Source organism: Kryptolebias marmoratus, linkage group LG2 (assembly GCF_001649575.2).
Source record: "Kryptolebias marmoratus isolate JLee-2015 linkage group LG2, ASM164957v2, whole genome shotgun sequence".
In the NCBI taxonomy this organism is placed as follows: Eukaryota; Metazoa; Chordata; class Actinopteri; order Cyprinodontiformes; family Rivulidae; genus Kryptolebias; species Kryptolebias marmoratus.
In genome coordinates this window covers 10,134,853-10,153,965 of record NC_051431.1, presented here as the reverse complement: position 1 = coordinate 10,153,965, position 19,113 = coordinate 10,134,853, and the positions used below count along the sequence as shown (strand labels likewise).

Sequence of the window (19,113 nt, the reverse complement as noted above, 5' to 3'; positions counted from 1 at the left end):
ACAAAAAGACATTATAACCACCACCTTGCAACCGTCCCGGACCAAGACTCGTACCCGAGACTCACCTAGCTCTCCTTCTCTTGCAGACCCCTCCGGATACCGCCCACTGTATATAGTTTCACCCTGTAAATAAATTCACTTACCTTTTATATCTGTGTCTGGTTTCGGCTTCGCTCTTTGGACAACATCCCAGTATTTATGACACTTTCAGTCAACGTAACTTTTTCTGAAATGATCTTTTAATTTCTAAGAAGCGTTCATACTACCATTATCCAGTTTCTATTCATTATAGTTGCTTTATTGTTCTTCTGTACATTTTTCAGCATCTAACTCGCTCCACCTTTTTAGTGCTGTTTGAACCATTCAACAAAAATGTTCAGCTTATTAAAGACAATCCTGCTTTGACTTTAACTTTTGAACCCTTTATACATTTTAAAATATTTATCTTTTTTATATTCATATATGTATATGGAAACATATATATATATATATATATATATATATATAAAAACTCATCTTGCCCTTTGTTCCGCATGGGCGGTTCCAATTTCACTTCAAGCCCAGAGGCCTGGGAGCTTCAGGGTTCTCTTCAATATCTTAGCTGCTCCTAGGACTGAGCTCTTCTGGACAGAGATCTCTGATGTTGTTCCTGGGATATGTTGGAGCCACTCTTTCAGTATGGGGGTCACAGCACCGAGTGCTCCGATGACCACTGGTAACACTGAGGCCTTGACTCTCCACAACTTCTATATTTCCTCTTTCAGCCCTTGGTATTTCTCCAGATTTTCATGATCCTTCTTCCTGATGTTGCAGTCTCCTGGTACTGCTACATCTATCACCACTGCTTTTTTTCTGGATCTTATCTATCACCACAATTCTATTACTGCAACTGAAGTTAAGGTGGGTGTATATTCACACGTCAAAGGATTGGTGCTGGGTTAGAGATAGTCACAGAGCTAAATCAATTACCCTGATACCATCTAAACAAACAAAAAATATCTTGAATTGGGAGCAAATACATTCTAGTTGGGGAAAAATCTTTTCGGAAGTAATTCTGCTTGGATATCAGTCCGATTGAAAAAAAAAAAAAAAAATGGACAACCAATGTCAGGCAGGTTGTTTCAGGTGGAAAGGAGACTGGTAAAACATCATTGTTTTCTGTAGTAAACCCACTAGTGAGCAAGTATTATTTGACCTTAAAAAAATAAGCTTGTGAAATAAATTACTTTACCGTCTCATCTTACATTGACATGAGAAATAAGGGCATTGGTTCAGCTTCACACAGTAAAATATTCCTGCGACATTTCCCATACAAAAGTAATACTCAAAACAAGACTTAACAGGTCCCTCCTCCTGCCCTACCTCATAGTTCCATAGAGACGTAACTCTATTAAAGTAATGTACAAGCTGATTCAATCTTCGTAACTACCATTTCAAGTATTTGTGTTGTATAAATGTTCATGAGATGCAACGGTGTGTTTTTAAAGAGAATGAAGTCCACACAGAGATGGCCAGAGCAGGTTTGTGCACTTTTACAGCTGTTCCTGTTGATGTCTTTTTCCCAGTCTGAGGATTCATTGTGCAGACAGATAGGAAACCCTGAAATCCCTCAGCTGTCTAAGAATGGGGACATCGTGTTGGGAGGAATCTTCTACTTTCACAGCAGTTGGAAGAACAGACAGGAAACTTACACACAAAATCCTCTGCCACTGGAATGTATGAGGTAAAATACACTACATGAATATTTTATTCATCTGTACTCAATTTTGTGTATTATTGGTTAAAAAACATCTGATTTATTTAGAGCATAATTATATGTGTACCCAGAATAAAGTTTTTATAGCACCTAATTATATTTGTCTGAATTAAGTTTGAGTTTCAGAGATTTCCAGTTTGCTCAAGCAATGCGTTTTGCCATTGAGGAGATAAATAACAGTACAGACCTACTTCCAGGCATTTCTCTTGGATATAATATCTATGACACTTGTAGGTCCATTGCCAGAAGCATAAAAGTTGCCCTTGCCTTAAACAATGCTGACAATGTGTCTTCAACCTCTGAGGAACCATGTAACAGACCCGTTAAAGTACAGGCCATAGTAGGAGAAGGCTCCTCTTCTCCTTGTACAGCAATAGCTACGGTTATCGGACCATTTCAGATCCCACTGGTAAGTACAATGTGTTGTACTATATGTTTACAAACAATAAATATTCAATAGTTTTGCGCCTGGTAGAAACAAATTTTACTATGTAATTGTCTTGTATTTCATAATATTTTTATATAACATAGTTTTAAGATTTGTTTCAGATATAAAGAACTTTTTGTTTTTTCCAGATCAGCCACTTTGCTACATGTGCTTGTCTCAGTGATAAAGGCAAATACCCATCCTTTCTCAGAACCATACCCAGTGACTACTATCAGAGCCGAGCTCTAGCCCAGTTGGTCAAACACTTTAAATGGACTTGGGTTGGAGCCATTAGAACCAATGATGATTATGGCAACAATGGCATGGCAACATTCACAGAAACTGCACAGCAGTTGGGGATCTGTCTGGAATATTCTGTTTCCTTCTTTAGAACAGATTCAACTGAAAAATTACAAAAGATAATTGACATTATCAAAGCTTCAACTTCAAAGGTTATTGTTGCTTTTCTCTCTCCTCGTGACATGGAAGTTCTTATACCTGCGCTGTCAAATCACAACTTGACAGGGTATCAGTGGGTCGGCAGTGAGTCCTGGATCTTTGATTCTCAAATTGCAGCAGTAGATAAAAATCACATCCTGGATGGAGCTATAGGGCTTTCTATCCCAAAAGCACATGTTAGTGGTCTTAAAGAGTTCATGCTGGATGTGAAGCCACTGAATCTGTTAAATCATGACTTGTTTACAGAATTCTGGGAAGCATTATTCAGCTGTAAGTTTAAGCAGTCACAATCAGAAAAGATTCAGACAGAATGTACTGGACATGAAGATCTGACTGGAGTGGAACACAGCTTCACTGACATGTCACTCATGCCCATAATTAATAATGTTTACAAAGGTGTGTATGCTGTGGCCCATGCACTGCACAGTATTCTTAAGTGTAATAAAACATGTAACAACAGTGTGCAGCTTGATCCGTTCACGGTGAGTTATTACATGTAGACACATAAAAGCAAATTGCAAAAAAATGTAAAAAAATATTGCCAATTGCTATATTGCTGAACTGCAAGCTATTTATAATAAATTTAGTTAATCCTTGCACTGTCTTAGATTTTACAACACATTCGACAAATTCGTTTTAAAACAAAGGAAGGTGAAGAGGTTTATTTTAATGAAAATGGAGATCCAGCAGCAAAATATGAGATTATTAACTGGCAACCAGAAGAAAATGGCATTATTGGCTTTGCTACAGTGGGTGTTTATGATGCATCGTTACCTGCAGATAGACAGCTAAATTTGCTAAATAAAACTTTCATTTGGGCACAGAATTCAATAGAGGTAAAATCTACTGTATTTAATATTAGCATTTTTTATGTTAGAAAAAAAAATCTATCTTTAAATGACATTTGGCTTTAATACACCAAAGTTAGAAAAGAAAATCACTCTTTACAGCAGAATATAATATTTTCTGTGTGCTGGTTTTGTCCTTGCAGGTGCCTGTGTCAGTTTGCAGAGAGAAGTGTCCTCCAGGAACACGAAAAGTTCTTCAGAAAGGAATACCTGTTTGCTGCTATGACTGCATAACATGTGGAGAGGGAGAAATGAGCAACATTACAGGTTATAAAACTTTTAATAGATACTTTTCAGTTTTTTTTAGCTGAAACATATTCAGTTTTATAAAATTAGATTTGTATGATTGTATAGATCCGAGCATGGGTGTTTTGAGCTCTCATTGAAAAGTTTTGTAGTCATACCTTAAAAGCAAGAATTGAATCAGTGATATTCTGTCTTTCATCTGTCCATAAACAAGGCTGCTCATGTTTATTAAAAAATCAAAAGCCTAAATGATAAAATAAATTATGAAAAATATTTGTACCCAATTTAGCAAGTTTCAGGGTGTGTTACTAACACCTATTTTATACAAATAAAGTTAAGGTATATTAAAAGTCAAAAATGGCAGTTTGTGCAACACTTTTTTGACATGATATGTTAAAGTTTGCTAGTTATGAATATTCACAAATCAAATTATATATATTCTGTTTTTTGGGAAGGGGGTTTGGGTTTAGGGTTTTCATTTACTTTTGTGCACTGTTACACCTCTGCTGTGTATGTGTTAATTCAAATAATCAGACTAGAACATATGGTTTGAAATGCAATGACCCAGTCTGACATTTGGTAATTTTGAAAGTCAAGTACAGCCAGAAATCTTACTAATTTAAAGTTCATCATTGATTTGCAGATTCTGTCACATGTCTGAGATGCCCACCTGAATCCTGGTCAAATAAGAGAAGAGATGCCTGTGTAACAAAAGAGGCAGAGTTTTTGTCATATGAAGAAATTATGGGAATACTGCTCACCACAGCCTCTTTATTTGGAACATGTCTGACTGCTGCTGTGGCTCTCATTTTCTTCAGATACAGGAAAACTCCTCTTGTCAGAGCAAACAACTCTGAGCTGAGCTTCCTGCTGCTTTTCTCCCTGACTCTGTGTTTTCTCTGCTCTCTGACCTTCATTGGACGTCCCTCTGAGTGGTCCTGTATGCTCCGTCACACAGCTTTTGGCATCACCTTTGTTCTCTGCATCTCCTGTGTTTTGGGGAAAACTATGGTGGTTTTAATGGCGTTTAAAGCTACACTTCCAGGCAATAATATGATGAAACTGTTTGGGCCAACACAGATGAGACTCAGTGTTCTGGGTTTAACTTTTATACAAGTTATCATATGTGTTATCTGGCTGACAATTTCTCCTCCTTTTCCTTCAAAGAACTTTAAGGAATTCAAAGATAAAATCATCTTGGAGTGTGCTCTGGGCTCAGCTGTAGGTTTCTGGTCTGTGCTTGGGTACATTGGACTTCTTGCCCTATTGTGTTTCATTTTTGCTTTTCTGGCTCGGAAACTGCCTGATAATTTCAATGAAGCAAAATTTATCACCTTTAGCATGCTGATATTCTGTGCAGTATGGCTCACTTTTATCCCAGCATATGTCAGCTCTCCAGGAAAATTTAGTGTTGCTGTAGAAATCTTTGCCATTCTTGCTTCTAGTTTTGGACTGCTGATTTGTATCTTCATCCCAAAATGTTACATCATGTTGATGAAACCTGAAAAAAATACAAAAAAGAATATGATGGGGAAGGGGTGACTAAAATCATTATGAAAAAATAGTTCAATGTGATACTAATGAAATTATATGTTACTAGAGTTTTCATTTGGTAATTTGGTATTTATAGTCAGTAAAGTTTAGTGAAAAAAATCATCTGCTTTACAGCGAGGGTGTACTGGAAAACAAGCACTTTTTAATTTTTTTTTTCTTAAATTCACATGGGTTGTGTGTGCATATTTTCTGAAACTCACATAAAGTAAAATATTACCGAGACTTTATGTTCTTCTTTGCTCACTTCAAGTGGGTAGCTCGTTTTAGTTTCTGTAACATCTAAAATTACCTAAAAAACATGATTAAAAAAATGTATTGTTAAATTACTTTCATAGACCTTGTTATTGTCAGTTCTTGTGATGTTATAACAATGTTTTAATAAAAAAAATTGTTTGAATAAACTTATTGTGAAAAAGGCCTTCAGTGTCATAATTTGTTTTGTGGACTAATGTTGCAGACTAAAATGATTAGGTAAAAAAAAAGAAAACTATTAATTCTTACAGTAACATTGCTAATGAAGCAGCAAAATAAACTACACATGAGTGCACAAGGAATAGGCAAACATGAATAAAATAGCAATTCGGAAACAGTGGCAGGTAACAGTGGGCTATAATAATGAGATGAAATGACTGAGTATGCTGGAAGAGGTGTTTACTGAGTGTGAACAGCTGGACTAAAGAACAGATGAGGGGCAGCTATGCAATAAGCTAGAGCAGAAAAACTGAAGGAGACAATGGTCAGGGAAAGGAATGGAGAACAAAAAACAGTAATTAGGTGAACGGAAAACATGCACAACACAAAAAATTAACAACAAGAAAATAACCAAAAAACAGATAGTAAAACCACAAACCAAAAATCCAGCATTATGACAATACCCCAATTCCAAAGGACTGGCTCTTGATATCCTAAAAAGCAGGGAGCAGGAACTTTCCGATATATAGACTAAAAGAGCACAAAACATAATGACAGGATTGATGACAGACAAAGAGATGCTTGGGTGGGAACCCTCAATGGCTGGTGTAGGCAAGAAGTACAGACAATCGAATGAAGCCCTTTGACGACTGGAATGTAAACGAGTGGAAAAGTAACCAGCTGGAAACCTTCAGAATTGCATCGTGGGATCTCATTAAATCAGCAACTAGAGAAGAAGTGCCTTTAGATTTTCTCAAATCTGGAAGGTGTCTGAGGTACCCCCCTGAACCCATTCAATTTCAAGAACAGGAACTGAAAATGGATTTGTTTCTCTGGACATCCTTAGATGTGGGACCTCGCAGAAAGGCGTTTACCCAAACTCTGTTGTAGACTGGACACAAGACTAGCTGGGATGATGTAGGGGTGAAACCCAGCTCAAATTGATGTTGTGTTGACCTTGGTTTGTGTGATGGTGACTTAGTGACGCTCGGCAGGAGGCTAGTTTGCTGCATTGCAGAGTTTGGTTTTGGTTGAGAAGGTATGAGGCTCAACTGGAGCTTGGTTACTGTGGTCTGCAGCCTGTCCCAGCTTGGAGACACAGAAAGGAACTCAGCTTTGATGGCTGCTATCTGTCTGAGTTGAGTGGAACTCGGCTGTGGTAAATAAAGGCTCAGCGACTTCGATGTGGATCTTGGCTAAAGAAACGGTGGTCTGGAGCAGCACAGGGAGCCTCTTGTGCAGAGCAGAATGGATCGGTATGTATGAGACTCTGGACAAAATTGATGGGTGGAGTCCACAGGCTGTGGCTGCTTGGACGTGAAACTAGGGTGAGGTGTAGTGATGAGCTATGTGGGAGCACTATAGCATTTCCTACTCAGGGAAGCAGAAATTAGTTCAAGCTTCACATTTGGGAGGTGAGATGAGCCAGAGGGAGGAGGAATCAAAGGTGTCAGAATGACATTCTGGATCACAACATATTCCTGTTTGGCCTTCTCCAATAGCTTTGACATCTCAAACCACCAAAACTCTCTTCACAATAGAGGCTTGTTAGAATCCTTTTTTGCCTGGCTCACAAATGGGCCACTTTGTTCACATAAATAAAAGTGTTGAAGAGAGTGAACATGACTTGGTATCAGTCTTAATGCTGGATGACTGAAAATCTACATCAGCATATTCCTTTTTTATATTCTGTCCAAAAAACAAACAATTGGGTACATCAAAAATTGTGAAAAAAAAGGAGTAAGATACTATATGGTTTGAAACCAGAGTTTCTAATGAACAGAATTTATTTGTAGTATTTTTTATGTGTACTTAGAGTACTATTCAACTTTTAGAATAGTCTTGGAAAATATTTTAATTTACTATTGCACCTAACACTGATAAAATATCTTCACATGTAGGATATTGCAAATATATTGCAAAGATATTCTATATTTGCATGAGCAAATATTTTTGCCAAATTTCACACACAAAAGCAATACTCAAAACAAGACTGTAAATTGTCTACATGCACCTCCTCCTGCCCCACCTTGCAGATCTACAGAGACATGACTCATTTTTCTAATAGCTGATTGTGTATTTATAAATATCAGCTCAAGTTTGTACTTGCATTATTTGTTCATGAAATGCAGCCATGTGATTTCTGCTTAATCAAATGACATAATGTCCACACAGAGGTGGTCAGAGCAGGTTTGTGCACCTTCACTGCTGCTGTTGTTGATGTTTATTCCACAGCCTGTGGAATCATTGTGCAGACAGAGAGGAGATGCTGAAATCCCTCAGCTTTCCAAGGAGGGAGACATTATGTTGGGGGGCATCTTCTATTTTCACCTCAGCTGGAAGAACAAACAGAATACTTACAGACAAAAACCCATGCCACTGGAATGTATCAGGTAAGGTATACTGTAGAACTCTACCGAACATCTTGTCTTGTTTTTGTGTGTTTATGTTATAAATGCAATGGATTGTTGTCATATATACTGTAAATACTTATATATCAGAAGCAAAGTTTTTTTTTTACAACAATATATATTTCTCTGCATGAAGTTTGAGTTTCAGAGACTTCCAGTTTGCTCAAGCCATGCGTTTTGCCATTGAGGAAATTAACAACCGTACAGACTTACTTCCAGACATTTTTCTGGGATATCATATTTATGATACTTGTGGTTCCGTTATCCGAAGCATAAAAGTTGCACTTGCTTTAAACAATGGAAATGACAATGTGTCCTTAACGTCTAAGGAGCCATGCACCAGACCTGTAAAAGTGCAGGCCATATTAGGAGAAAACTCTTCCTCATCCAGCACAGCAATAGCCACTATTCTTGGACCGTTTCATATCCCACAAGTGAGTAGAATCTGTTAAACTTAAATGTGTATAAAATAAATCAATTCTTAAAAGTGGATTTGAGTTTGTGAATGTTTTTTCTTTACCATGTTTAATTTCTTTTAGAATTTTAACTTTTTATTTACAGATATCCATTTTGTATTTCCTGTTTTTTTTTCAGATTAGCCACTTTGCTACATGTGCTTGTCTCAGTGATAAATCCAAGTACCCATCGTTTCTAAGAACAGTACCCAGTGACTACTATCAGAGCAGAGCTCTGGCCCAGTTGATCAAACACTTTGGATGGACTTGGGTTGGAGCTGTTAGAACCAATGATGATTATGGCAACAATGGCATGGCAATATTTACAGAATCTGCACAGCAGCTGGGCATCTGTCTGGAATATTCTGTTTCTTTCTTTAGAACTGATTCAACTCAAAAGTTACAAAAGATAGTTGACATTATCAAAACTTCTACTTCAAAAGTTATTGTTGCTTTTCTTTCACCCCCTGACATGGAAGTGCTTATAAATGAGTTGTCCAACTACAACGTGACAGGGTACCAGTGGGTCGGCAGTGAATCCTGGATATTTGATTCTCAAATTGCAGCAATGAATAAAAATCATATCCTTGATGGAGCTATTGGCCTTTCTATCCCAAAAGCACATGTTAGTGGTCTTAAAGAGTTCATGCTGGATGTGAAGCCACTGAATTCATCAAATAATGACTTGTTTACGAAATTCTGGGAAGCATTATTCAGCTGTACGTTCACACAGTCAAAATCAGAGGAGATTCAGACAGAATGTACTGGATATGAATATCTGACTGGAGTGCAAAACAGCTTCACTGACATGTCACTCATGCCCATTTTCAACAATATTTACAAAGGAGTGTATGCAGTGGCCCATGCTCTGCACACTATTTTGGAGTGTAATAAAACCTGCAACAGTAGTGTGCATCTTGAACCAATAACAGTGAGTGTAATTTTAACATTAACAATGAAATTTACATTTAAAATCCAACAATAGGGGCAATTACATACTTTTTAAATTGTACAAATAGGAAATGTTCCAATTTATATATTCTTAAACCATTAGATGCTTATAATACCCCAAAATAATAATTACTTATTGTTTGAGATTTTGCAGCACATTAGCAAAATTCACTTCAAGACAAAAGATGGAGAGGAGGTTTACTTTAATGAAAATGGAGATCCAGCAGCAAAATATGAGATTATTAACTGGCAGCCAAGGAAAAATGGCATTGTGGACTTTATGTCTGTGGGTCTTTATGATGCATCGTTACCTGAAGACAAACAGCTGAATATACAAAATAAGTCTTTCATTTGGGCACAGAGTTCAAAACAGGTACAATCCTGTTTCAAAATTCAATGGGATTTTTTATGGTATTTGAGCTGTAAAATAGACAGACAGACTTGTTCATTCTCTTCCTGTTCATGTAGGTTCCTGTGTCAGTCTGCAGTGAGAAGTGTCCTCCAGGAACACACAAAGTTCTCCAGAAAGGAAAACCTGTTTGCTGCTATGACTGTATAAGATGTCCAGAGGGAGAAATAAGCAACAACACAGGTTAGTTATTATTTGATAAATATTTTGTGTACCAGAAAATTAGGTTTTCATGATGAATGAGTTTTTTTACATTTCCAAAGTAAATTTTGAAGCTTTATCATTTTGAGTTTTTGTAGTCATAAACAAGTGAAACAGGAACTGGATCTAAATTATTGTGATCAATATGAACATTCAGTGGGTATTTCATCAGTCACTCAGATGTTGTGCATTTTATAACAGGCAAGTAAAAAACTTGAATAATGTAAGTTATTTTTAAAGAAAAAATAAATCAACACCTATTCATTGTCATGAAAGAACCCTTTTTCTACCACACCAAACTAGTTCTGCAGCTTTAAATTTTTAAGGTACAGACATTTTTAAGGTATAGCAATTTTGTAGTTGATATGAATGTTTTTTGGGTATGCTATTATTTACTCAAAGAAATTGTGCATTTTAAAACATGCAAAATACAAAAAAAAATACCAAAAGTTATTTTAAAAACAAATAAGACAACACCAATTCAATTGTCAAGAAAAACAAGAACAAAATAAACATACTTTTAATCAATCTGCAAGTATGTAGTAATTTAAACTGACAAGATTTCCATGATAGTTTTAGTAATTTAGTCACAGGAAATCCATTCAACCATTTCCCAGGTGGTGTTACTTAAACAAAGTGCACAGCTGAACAGATAAATTAGATAACAGACAACAAAACTAAATTTTAAACAAATTTATGAGTGGAATAAAGTCAAAAAAGCAAACTAAACACAAAACATTCAAGCATTACATTTCGCAGTATGTCATATTTAATGTCTGCAGGTTTGCAGACATTTCAGCTAAAAGTCTAATCTGAATGTGTTCTGATGAGGCACCTGGAAGTCAGTCTCAGTGAAAACATTACCTATTAATCCTAATGTAAATTTACTGATGATAAAAAATTCATAAGCTGGGACTCAGTCTGACGTCTGGTAATTTTAAAGGTAAAACACAAACCAAAAAAATTTACTAATCTAAAGTTCGTCATTGCTTTGCAGATTCTGTCACCTGTGTAAGATGTTCTACTGAATCTTGGTCAAATGAGAGAAGAGATGCCTGTATAACAAAAGAAGCAGAGTTTCTATCATATGAAGAAATCATGGGAAAATTGCTTACCACAGCCTCTTTATTGGGAACATGTACGACTGCTGCTGTAGCTGTCATTTTCTTCAGATACAGGAAAACTCCTCTTGTCAGAGCAAACAACTCTGAGCTGAGCTTCCTGCTGCTTTTCTCCTTGACTCTGTGTTTTCTCTGCTCTCTGACCTTCATTGGACGTCCCTCTGAGTGGTCCTGTATGCTCCGTCACACAGCTTTTGGCATCACCTTTGTCCTCTGCATCTCCTGTGTTCTGGGGAAAACTATGGTGGTTTTAATGGCGTTTAAAGCTACACTTCCAGGCAATAATATGATGAAACTGTTTGGGCCGACACAGCAGAGACTCAGTGTTCTAGGTTTAACTTTTATCCAGGTTATCATATGTGTTATCTGGTTGACAGTTTCTCCTCCTTTTCCATCCAAGAACTTGAAAGTATTCAAAGATAAAATCATCTTGGAGTGTGCTCTGGGCTCAGCTGTAGGCTTCTGGTCTGTGCTTGGCTACATTGGACTTCTTGCCCTGTTGTGTTTTATTTTTGCTTTTCTGGCTCGGAAACTGCCTGATAATTTCAATGAAGCAAAGTTTATCACTTTTAGCATGCTGATATTCTGTGCAGTATGGATCACTTTTATCCCAGCATATGTCAGCTCTCCTGGAAAATTTAGTGTTGCTGTAGAAATCTTTGCCATTCTTGCTTCTAGTTTTGGACTGTTGATTTGTATTTTCATCCCAAAATGTTACATCATGTTGATGAAACCTGAAAAAAATACAAAAAAGCATATGATGGGAAAGGGGTGATTAAAAAATGATAATAAAAAACAATGTGATACTAAAAGAATTCTGAATGTAATTGTAGTTTTAACATGTTGATTTGTCTTAACTACCTTTTACAAATTTCATTTTACTTTCTTATCACAATAAACAATTTTATTTGCTTCACTTTATATATTTAGCAGAAAATGGAACTTTCTGACTCTGAATTTGTTTGATTTATATAAATGTTATGTTTTCTGAAGTAGACAATGTGACAAATGTTTATATGATAGATTGTTTTTTGCTTTCTTTAGAATATTTCCTGCTAGTTCCAGCCTTATTTTGGTATCATCTGAAATAACTAAATACACCATGATTTGGAAAGTAAATTAAATTAGTAATTTTTAAATTATTTTTAATGCCTTTCTCACTGTCATATTTTGGTGGTGTGATAACATTTATTTAATGGAAATCTATACTGGAATAAACCTAATTTGAAAAAGTCTTTCTCTGCACCACCCGTGTCAAACTCCAGTCCTCGTGGGCTGCTCTCTGCATGTTTTAGATGTGTTCTTGCTTTAAAACATCTGGTTTAAATGAATAGTGTGACCTTCTCCTCCAACTTTATTGCATAAAATGCCCGACAGAATGAAATGGCACAAATTCCCTCAGAAACCTTTTTGAATGGCTTTAAACAAGACTTAGGAAATTTAAGCACAAATAATTCACACTCTGTATCCAGTCAGTAGTTTTCCAGCACCCTCCTGTGTACAGCGATTGATAAATGACATTCAAGCAAAATTTTTAGAATCCAATATCCTTAGCTTGAACTGGAAAGAGAGGGTCATCTAGCTTTAAGGCAGCAACTCAGACTACAAAGTTATTAGCTTATTCAGCAATATTATCAGTAACAGAGGACATTTGAGGCACGGTTACCGCTTCAAGAGGTGAACTGCTTTGATGATGCCATACAAGCAGTGTGTTTTATCATAGTCCAATCAGAGAGTCATGGCAACACACCGTAGAAAGGCACACACCCCTTCACCAACTGCTAGACATACTGAAAAAGGTCTGAAGAGGACAGCATATTGACACCTACACTATCATCAATTAGGGGAAGATTTTAAAAAGAAGATAATTCACAAACCCCAATTTTATTTTGACTACAAACACCTCATCTTAGCTATGACATGGAAGTCTACTTTTGAGTCTACTGGTTATATGCCTCAAGTGCCTTGTAAATTTACTGTTTTTCTCTTGTATAATGCAACACTTTGTGTATTAAATAGTTATAGAGGTCTGGATATTAATGCCGTAAGCTAACACAACTCAAACGATGCAGAGTTTTGCAGTATCACAAAATGTGACTACATGGGATCACAAGAACATGTTGAAAACTTGCCCAGGTCCCTCTTGAAAATGAGATCTTGATCTCAACGGGGTTTACCTGGTTAAATAAAAGTTTCAAAATCAGACAGGTAACATGTGGAAACTATGTTTCGTACCTGTGAGTGCAGAATGAAAGCCTGATTAGTGGGGTAAAACACAGATAAAAACTGTCACTGCTGGTTGTTTTGTTGTGCTAGTTTATTTAGACTCTTTTCATTATAGACTGGATATTTATATTGATCAAAAAAGACCTTTGGCTTTTCGTTATATTTAGCATAAATAGAATGTGTCCGAAAAAGATCAGGTGTAAAAGTAATATTTAGGAAGACTTTACTGCCTTTCACAAACATACAGGTAATCATTAGATGCTTTATACTGGTGTCATGTTAATAAAAATATGCAAACAATTCATATAATACATTAATTAAAAGTTTATTTTTATCTTTTATGTTTTCTTAAAAGAACATATGCACAACAATTTATCATTTCCTTTTTTATATTATGTCCAAAAAGTTATGATAATAGATCAAAAAAAAGTACGGAAAAAAAACATAACAACAAGATAAAACAAAACAAACAAAAAAAAAAAAACATGGACGTAAATAACATGGTTTGAAACAAAATGGAGCTTCTGTTAAAATTAACAATATTGTGTAAATTGTTGGCTTTCAGAAAATGGTCTTGGAAAATATTTTAATTCACCATCCCATGTAACATTGACATGAATTTTATCAGTGTATGGTTCCATTACACATTGAGCAAATATTCTTGCCACAATTCATACTGTAACATGAAAGTGATACTTAAAACAAGACTGTAGTCTGTTGACATGTCCCTCCTCCTGCCCCACCTGATATTTTCCGTAAGACATCACTCTTTTAAAAAAATTAGAAGCAGAATATGAATTCATAAATACAAGTTGAAGTCTAACTTGAATGAACATTCTGAGACATGCATCCAGGTATTTTAGTTTTTTTAGATGCCATAATGTCCACACAGAAGTGACCAGACCAGATTTGTGCACTTTTACAGCTTTTACTGTTAGTGTCTTTCTCTCAGTCAGAGGATACAGTGTGTAGACAAATGGAAGATCTTGAGATCCCTCCACTATCAAAAGGTGGAGACATTATATTGGGGGGAAACTTCTACTTTCACAGCAGTTGGAAGAACATAGAGAACACTTACACACAAAAACCTCTGCCACTGGAATGTATCAGGTAAATGATATAATGCAAAATATATTATTTGTTGTTTGTTTGTAAATTTGTTATGAATGTTATTGATTGTTTTATTTACAATATATTATCTGTATAACCAGAGAAACGTTTTTACTACAACTTTTATTATGGTCTGAATCAAGTTTGAATTTCAGAGAGTTCCAGTTTGCTCAAGCCATGAGTTTTGCCATTGAGGAAATTAATAACAGTACAGACCTACTTCCAGGTATTTCTCTGGGATATCATATTTATGACACTTGTAGATCCATTGCCAAAAGCATAAAAGTTGCACTTGCCTCAAACAATGCTGACGATATATGTTTAAACTCAGAGGAGCCATGTACTAGACCTGCTAAAGTGCAGGCTATAATGGGAGAGGGCTCCTCCTCTCCTTGTAAAGCCATGGATACTGTTCTTGGACCCTTTCATATCCCCTTGGTGAGTAGACATCATTGAACTTAAACAATGTTTTTCTTTTTTTCATATAGTAGGAAAATATTTGATTTTATGACTGTTTTATTTTATACAACCTAATCTACTAACATAGATTGAGGATACGTTAATGAAAATTATTGTTTTTCCAGATCAGCCACTTTGCTACATGTGCTTGTCTCAGTGATAAATCCAAATACCCATCTTTTCTCAGAACAATACCCAGTGACTACTATCAGAGCCGAGCTCTGGGGTACTTAGTCAAACACTTTGGATGGACTTGGGTTGGAGCTGTTAGAACCAATGATGATTATGGCAACAATGGCATGGCAACATTCACAGAAACTGCAGAGCAACTGAGCATCTGTCTGGAATATTCTGTTTCTTTCTTTAGAACAGACTCAACAGAAAAAATGCAAAAAATTGTTGACATTATCAAGGCTTCAACTTCAAAAGTGATTGTTGCTTTTCTCTCTCCCAGGGAAATGGAAATGCTTACATATGTATTATCCCTTCACAATTTGACAGGGTATCAGTGGGTCGGCAGTGAATCATGGATCTTTGATTCTCAAGTTGCATCAATGGATAAAAGTCACATTCTGGATGGAGCTATTGGCCTTTTTATCCCTAAAGCATATATCAGTGGTCTTAAAGAGTTCATGCTGAATGTAAAGCCACTCATTTCATCCAATAATAACTTGTTTACAGAGTTCTATGAGGCTTTATTCAGCTGTAAGTTTAAGCAGTCACAATTAGAAGAGATTCAGCCAGAATGTACTGGACATGAGGATCTGACTGGAGTGGAAAACAGCTTCACAGACATGTCACTCATGCCCATTTTTAACAATATTTACAAAGGAGTGTATGCTGTGGCCCATGCTATGCACAGGATTCTGAAGTGTAATAAAACCTGCAACAGCAGTGTGCAACTGGCTCCATTTGTGGTGAGCTGAATAACAACTTTAAGAATATAATTTACATTTAAAGAATTTTTTTTAAAAAAAGCTGTTGTATACTATTTTAAAATGTAAAATTAAATAAAGTTACAAACTGCAATATTCTTGAATTTTGAATTGTCAGAATACACCTACATTTTAAATACTTCATGTTTTAGATTTTGCAGCATATTCAAAAAATCCACTTCAAGACAAAAGAAGGAGATGAGGTTTACGTCAATGAAAATGGAGATCCAGCAGCAAAGTATGAGATCATAAACTGGCAGCCAAGAGACAATGATATTGTGGACTTTGTCTCTGTTGGTCTTTATGATTTATCGCTGCCTGAAGACAAACAGCTAAATCTGCAACCTAATTCTCTTATTTGGGCACAGAGTTCAAAGCAGGTAAAATTGACTGAATTGCATTATTTTAAGAAAAAAAAAAAGTTTTTTTTTATTTATGGTATTTGATTTTAATGCACAAATGGTTGTGAAAAAAACAGGAACAGCAAACTTTATTGTTCATTCTACTTTTGTTCTTGCAGGTTCCTGTGTCAGTTTGCAATGAGAAGTGTCCTCCAGGAAGACGTAAAGTTCTCCAGAAAGGAAAATCTGTTTGCTGCTATGACTGCATAACATGTGCAGAGGGAGAAATAAGCAACATTACAGGTTAGTTAATATCTTATGTGTACCAGAAAATTAGGTTATCATAATCACATTTCAGGTTTTTTTAATTTCTAAATTACATTTTGAGCTACCGTCATTTAGAGTTTTTGTTGCCATAAATGAAAAGCAGTAACTGTATCTAAATGATATTCTGCGATGTTTGCTGGGAATCTCATTAGTCACTCAAAGATGTTGTGCTTTAAAAAATATTTTAAACAAAAAATAAATCACCACTTTTTTATTTGTCATAAAAGAACCAAAACCACTCTACTGCCACACAAAACTTTAAGTATATCTGTAAAATGCACTGAGGTATAGCCATTGTTTGTGTAAACCAATGTAAATTTGCTGTGGCAGCAACCTTAAATTGCACTAACGTAAAAAGTTATTCAGTTGTAGATATACAGATAATGATACTTCTGTAAGAGTTTCATTATAATATGTCCAGTGGTTTCTGAGATATTTTGCTAACAGAAAAACAAGATTGACTTTTAGACAAATATGTAGCACAATGAGTTGTGCTTAAAGTATGTGTTACGGACGATGCTCAATGTGCAGCCCTCTGAATGTTTGGTATGGATGAAGCCTACCTACTACCCCACCAGGTTTTAGCTTAATATCTGTAGAATTGGCTGAGTTACAGACATTTTGTTTGAATTAGACTGACAGACATTGTCTGTCATTTGATCATTTTCATTGCAAAACATCACAGAACATGTTAAGAAAAATAATTAATCTAAAGCCCATCATTACTTTGCAGATTCTATAACTTGTGTGAGATGTCCACTTGAGTCCTGGTCAAATGAGAGAAGAGATGCCTGTGTAACAAAAGAGGCAGAGTTTCTATCATATGAAGAAATCATGGGAATATTGCTCACCACAGCCTCTTTATTGGGAACATGTACGACAGCTGCTGTAGCTTTCATTTTCTTCAGATACAGGAAAACTCCTCTTGTCAGAGCAAACAACTCTGAGCTGAGCTTCCTGCTGCTTTTCTCCTTGACTCTGTGTTTTCTCTGCTCTCTGACCTTCATTGGACGTCCCTCTGAGTGGTCCTGTATGCTCCGTCACACAGCTTTTGGCATCACCTTTGTCCTCTGCATCTCCTGTGTTCTGGGGAAAACTATAGTGGTTTTAATGGCATTCAAAGCTTTGCTTCCAGGGAACAAAGTGATGAAACTCTTTGGGCCTACACAGCAGAGACTCAGTGTTCTTACTTTTACTTTTATTCAAGTCATCATATGTATTCTCTGGTTAACCATTTCTCCTCCATTTCCAATGAAGAATTTGAAAGAATACAAAGATAAAATCATCTTGGAGTGTGCTCTGGGCTCAGATGTAGGTTTCTGGTCTGTAATTGGGTACATTGGACTTCTTGCCATGTTGTGTTTCATTTTTGCTTTTCTTGCTCGAAAACTGCCTGATAATTTCAATGAAGCAAAATTTATCACTTTTAGCATGTTGATATTCTGTGCAGTATGGATCACTTTTATCCCAGCGTATGTCAGCTCTCCTGGGAAATTTAGTGTTGCTGTAGAAATCTTTGCCATTCTTGCTTCTAGTTTTGGACTGCTGATTTGTATCTTCATCCCAAAATGTTACATCATGTTGATGAAACCAGAAAAAAATACAAAAAAGCATATTATGGGGAAGGAGTGATTTAAGACTATCTTCAAAGAGAGTACAGTGTAATTCCAAAAACATTTGATATCATTTTATTATTTCCTTTGTTCATGTTCCCAAGCTATATACATTTTTATGACAAAATGTATTTCCTTTACCTCAGGTTTGTAGTAGACACCAATAACTTTATTCCCTTTTTTTATTTTTTTTGCATACTCATTCATTTTAACTAATGCTTATTCTAAGTTTCATTACAAGTTTCTCTGTCAGTTTTTGTTAAATTTTTTTTTGATGTGATTACATTTATGTATGGAATACTGAATAAACCCACCATAAAAAAGGCTCTCTGTGTCTTTTTTTTGTGGACTCAAGGTGCACACAGAAGATGTTTAAGTCAAAAACCCAAATTTTTAATCAACAAATAACTCATGAGGCAGCAAAATAAGCTACATACCAAAACAAAATAGGCAAACATCTAGAAAATAGAAAGTAGGAAACAGTAACCACCAAATTAAGGATATGACAATGAGCTGAAAAGCCTGATGAGTATTCACAAAAATTCTGAGAGGGGTGATGGCTGAGTGTAAACAGCTGAGCTGATTAACAAATGAGGGACGTGTGTGATGAGTAGTGATGGTGAAACTAAAGCTTCATAAAACAATGAAGCACCTTGACACAATTGCTTCATGAACGACACACCACTTTGAATCACTTCACAGTCAGAAGAGGGCCATCTGCCGGCTTTGTGTCAGAACTGCATCTGAGTGAAAGACCTGACAAAGCCTCATTACTGCCTTCATAAGAATCTTTCAACTTTTATTTAATAAATATTGTGCATACAGTATACATTGATGTATTAAACACTTTGGA

General features: G+C 36.0%; 2 protein-coding genes and 1 pseudogene across 2 annotated transcripts; all 3 read left to right on the top strand.

The window, feature by feature from the left end:
- The first annotated feature begins 1,319 nt into the window (after positions 1–1,319).
- LOC112450783 (extracellular calcium-sensing receptor) lies at positions 1,320–5,293 on the top strand. Its single transcript, XM_037980606.1, is given in 6 exon segments — positions 1,320–1,723; positions 1,871–2,165; positions 2,333–3,124; positions 3,251–3,478; positions 3,634–3,757; positions 4,380–5,293. Coding segments are annotated over 6 exon segments (2,622 nt in total). The 5' UTR covers positions 1,320–1,454.
- Positions 5,294–7,918: 2,625 nt separating this feature from the next.
- LOC108240880 lies at positions 7,919–12,024 on the top strand (annotated as a pseudogene).
- Positions 12,025–14,436: 2,412 nt separating this feature from the next.
- On the top strand, positions 14,437–18,279 carry LOC108240836 (extracellular calcium-sensing receptor-like). The gene is made up of 6 exons (XM_017424630.1): positions 14,437–14,585; positions 14,729–15,023; positions 15,170–15,961; positions 16,132–16,359; positions 16,500–16,623; positions 17,381–18,279. The coding sequence occupies exons 1-6, from the start codon at positions 14,452–14,454 to the stop codon at positions 18,277–18,279; spliced, it is 2,472 nt and encodes an 823-aa protein (XP_017280119.1). The 5' UTR covers positions 14,437–14,451.
- The last annotated feature ends 834 nt before the right edge of the window (positions 18,280–19,113 follow it).